Source organism: Borostomias antarcticus (genome assembly GCF_949987555.1).
Source record: "Borostomias antarcticus genome assembly, contig: scaffold_215, whole genome shotgun sequence".
Taxonomy (NCBI): domain Eukaryota; kingdom Metazoa; phylum Chordata; class Actinopteri; order Stomiiformes; family Stomiidae; genus Borostomias; species Borostomias antarcticus.
The window spans coordinates 105,001-109,251 of NW_028175909.1; the positions used below are offsets into that span (position 1 = coordinate 105,001).

A 4,251-nucleotide genomic window follows, 5' to 3' on the forward strand; every position below is an offset into this window, starting at 1 on the left:
AGAGAGAGAGTGTGTTTGAGTGTGTGGGAGAGAGAGTGTGGGGAGGGAGAGTGTGTGTGGGAGAGAGAATGTGTGTGTTTGTGTGTGTGGGAGAGAGAATGTGTGTGTTTGTGTGTGTGGGAGAGAGAGAGAATGTGTGTGTTTGTGTGTGTGGGAGAGAGAGAGAATGTGTGTGTTTGTGTGTGTGGGAGAGAGAGAGAATGTGTGTGTTTGTGTGTGTGGGAGAGAGAATGTGTGTGTTTGTGTGTGTGGGAGAGAGAGAGAATGTGTGTGTTTGTGTGTGTGGGAGAGAGAATGTGTGTGTTTGTGTGTGTGGGAGAGAGAATGTGTGTTTGTGTGTGTGGGAGAGAGAGTGTGTGTTTGTTTGTGTGTGGGATAGAGAGAGAGAGTGTGTGTGTGGGAGACAGTGTGTGTGTGTGGGGGAGGGGGGGTGAATAGTGTGTGTGAGAGAGAGAGTGTGTGTGTGTGGGGGGTGCGTGTGTGTTTGTGTGTGTGGGAGAGAGAGAATGTGTGTTTGTGTGTGTGGGAGAGAGAGAGTGTGTGTGGGGGATAGAGAGAGAGTGTGTGTGTGTGGGGGTGTGTTTGTGTGTGTGGGAGAGAGAGAGAATGTGTGTGTTTGTGTGTGTGGGAGAGAGAATGTGTGTGTTTGTGTGTGTGGGAGAGAGAATGTGTGTTTGTGTGTGTGGGAGAGAGAGTGTGTGTTTGTTTGTGTGTGGGATAGAGAGAGAGTGTGTGTGGGAGACAGTGTGTGTGTGTGGGAGACAGTGTGTGTGTGTGGGGGGGAGGGGGGGCGAATAGTGTGTGTGTGTGTGTGTGTGTGTTGTGTGTGTGGGAGAGAGTGTGTGTGGGGAGTGTTTGTGTGTGTGGGAGAGGGAATGTGTGGGGGAGGGGGGTTGAATAGTGTGTGTGTGTTGTGTGTGTGGGAGAGAGAGAGTGTGTGTGGGGGATAGAGAGAGAGTGTGTGTGGGGGGGAGAGTGTGTTTGTTCTTGTGTGTGGGACAGAGAGTGTGTGTGTGGGGGGGTGTGTGTGTGTTTGTGTGTGGGAGAGAGAGAATGTGTGTTTGTGTGTGTGGGAGAGAGAGAATGTGTGTTTGTGTGTGTGGGAGAGTGTGTGTGTGTGGGGGTGTGTGTGTGTGTGTGAGGAGAGTATATATTGTATGTGTGTTTAGCTGTGTGTGTATGAGTTTGCGTCAATAGCTATGTGTGTGCGTCAGTGTGTGTGACAGAGAGAAAGAGTATGCATTTTGTGTGTGTGTGCGCCTGTGTGTGTGTGTGGGGGGGGGGAGAGAGAGAGTGTGTTTGAGTGTGTGGGAGAGAGAGTGTGGGGAGGGAGAGTGTGTGTGGGAGAGAGAGAGAGTGTGTGGGAGACGGTGTGTGTCTGGGGGGGGGGGAGTGTTTGTGTGTGTGGGAGAGGGAGTGTGTGTGTGGGGGGGAGGGGGGGTGAATAGTGTGTGTGTGTGTGTTGTGTGTGTGTGTGGGAGAGAGAGTGTGTGTGGAGGATAGAGAGAGAGTGTGTGTGGGGGATAGAGAGAGAGTGTGTGTGGGGGGGAGAGTGTGTTTGTTCTTGTGTGTGGGACAGACAGTGTGTGTGTGGGGGGGTGCATGTGTGTTTGTGTGTGTGGGAGAGAGAGTGTGTGGGGGGTGTTTGTGTGTGTGTGACAGGGAGTGTGTGGGGGAGGGTGGGTGAATAGTGTGTCTGTGTTGTGTTTGTGTGTGTGGGAGAGAGAGAGTGTGTGTGGGGGGGTATGTGTGTGTTTGTGTGTGTGGGAGAGAGAGAGAGTGTGTGGGGGGGAGAGTGTGTTTGTTCTTGTGTGTGGGACAGAGAGTGTGTGGGGGTGTGTGTGTGTGTGTTTGTGTGTGTGGGAGAGAGAGAATGTGTGTTTGTGTGTGTGGGAGAGAGAGTGTATGTGGGGGGGGAGTGTGTGTGTTTGTGTGGGTGGGAGAGAGTGTGTGTGTGTGTGGGATAGAGAGTGTATGGGGGGGGGTGTGTGTGTGTTTGTGTGTGTGGGAGAGAGAGTGTGTGTGTGTGGGAGAGTGTGTGTGTTTGTGTGTGTGTGTGGGATAGAGAGTGTATGTGGGGGGGGAGTGTGTGTGTGTGTGTGTGTGTGTGTGTGTGTGTGTGTGTGTGTGTATTCATGTCTGTACAAACTCTGACTTGTCATGAAAATCCCTCAAACACTAAACAGCTCACATTCACACACAGACTCAGACTGATGAATCAATGAAGTTGATCAATATTCTTAGTGAATCTCTGGATGAATGAAACAGTGAGCAGTTCTCATGTAATGATGGTGATTAGTAACATGTTGTGTCTTGGTCTCCTCCATCAGATGCCTGTGATCTCACACTGGACCCAAACACAGCAAACACACTCCTCTCTCTGTCTGAGGAGAACAGAACGGTGACATGGGGAGAGGAGGAGGAGGAGGAGGAGGAGGAGGAGCAGCCGTATCCTGACCACCCAGAGAGATTTGAGGGCTGGTTCCAGGTTCTGTGTAGAGAGGGTCTGTCTGGGCGCTGTTACTGGGAGACAGAGAGGAGAGGAGGAGCGGTTTCTATATCAGTGACATATAAAGGGATCAGCAGGAGAGGATGGGGTCGTGACTCTGGGCTTGGACGCAATGACAAGTCCTGGAGTCTGATGTGTCATGGTAACAGTTACGCTGCCTTTCACAATGATAAGAGAACTGCCCTACCTGCCCCCCCCTCCCCCTCCAGCAGAGTAGGAGTGTATCTGGACTGGCCGGCCGGCGCTCTGTCCTTCTACACAGTCTCCTCTGACACACTGACCCACCTGATCACATTCACCTCCACATTCACTGAGCCCCTCTATCCAGGGTTTAGGGTTAACTATGACTCCTCAGTGACCCTGTGTCAGGTAGAATAGCCTTCAGTATGATCCACACACACACACACACACACACACACACACATACACACACATACACACACACACACACACATACACACACACATACACACACACACACACACACACACACATACACACACACACACACACACACACATACACACACACACACACACACACATACACACACACACACACACACACATACACACACACACACACACACACACACACACACACATACACACACACACATACACGCACACACATACACACACACACACACACACACACACACATACACACACACACACACACACACACACACACACACACACACACACACACACACACATACACACACACACACACACACACACACATACACACACACACATACACGCATACACACACACACACACACACACACACACACACACACATACACACACACACACACACACACACACATACACACACACACACACACACACACACACATACACACACACACACACACACACACACACATACACACACACACACACACACACATACACACACACATACACGCACACACATACACACACACACATACACGCACACAAACACACACACATACACGCACACACATACACGCACATACATGCACACACATACACACACACACACACACATACACACACACATACACACACACAAACATACACGCACACACATACATGCACACAAACACACACACATACACGCACATACATGCACGCACATACATGCACACACACACATACACACACACACATACACGCACACACATACATGCACACAAACACACACGCACACATGCGCACACACATACACGCACACACATCCATCCCTCCTCTCTCATTGCACATCTCTATGGGGGGTGGGGAGTGCCACGTTTAGCAGGCATGTTGTGAGTGTGTGTGTGTGCGTGTGTGCGTGTGTGCGTCTATAGACGCACACACGCACACACACACACACACACACTCACACGCACACCTTATCCTTGCAAAGACATAGTTAGGGAATCAGCCAATCAGATCGCTGGGATTTGCATATATCTTTAGCAAAGATAAGGTGTGCGTGTGAGTGTGTGTGTGTGTGTGTGTGCGTGAGTGCGTCTATGTGGAACTTAGTGCAAAATTAGACGCACACACACACACACAGACGCACACACACGTTCATTCATTTGTTCGTTTACTCCAGTGTGTGGAATGTGCCACGTTTCGTTAATTGCGTTGAGCGTGTGTGTGTGTGGGTGTGTGTGTGTGTGTGTGTGCTAAGCTAGTTAGCAAGATGGCTGCGCGTGACGTACTGACGTAATCGACGTTTCGTTAATTGCGTTGAGCGTGTGTGTG

At 50.5% G+C, this 4,251-nt stretch overlaps 1 protein-coding gene across 1 annotated transcript in view; it reads left to right on the forward strand.

Annotated features, from left to right (window-relative positions):
- LOC311329050 (NLR family CARD domain-containing protein 3-like) overlaps nucleotides 1-2,960 on the forward strand; it is a gene marked incomplete at its 5' end in the record, with an annotated part of 57,358 nt that extends 54,398 nt beyond the window's left edge. The window contains one exon of the mRNA XM_084462937.1: nucleotides 2,331-2,960. Coding sequence (XP_084319063.1) covers nucleotides 2,331-2,887 — 557 coding nt within the window. The remainder of the gene's footprint in view (nucleotides 1-2,330) is intronic.
- Between the last annotated feature and the right edge of the window lie 1,291 nt (nucleotides 2,961-4,251).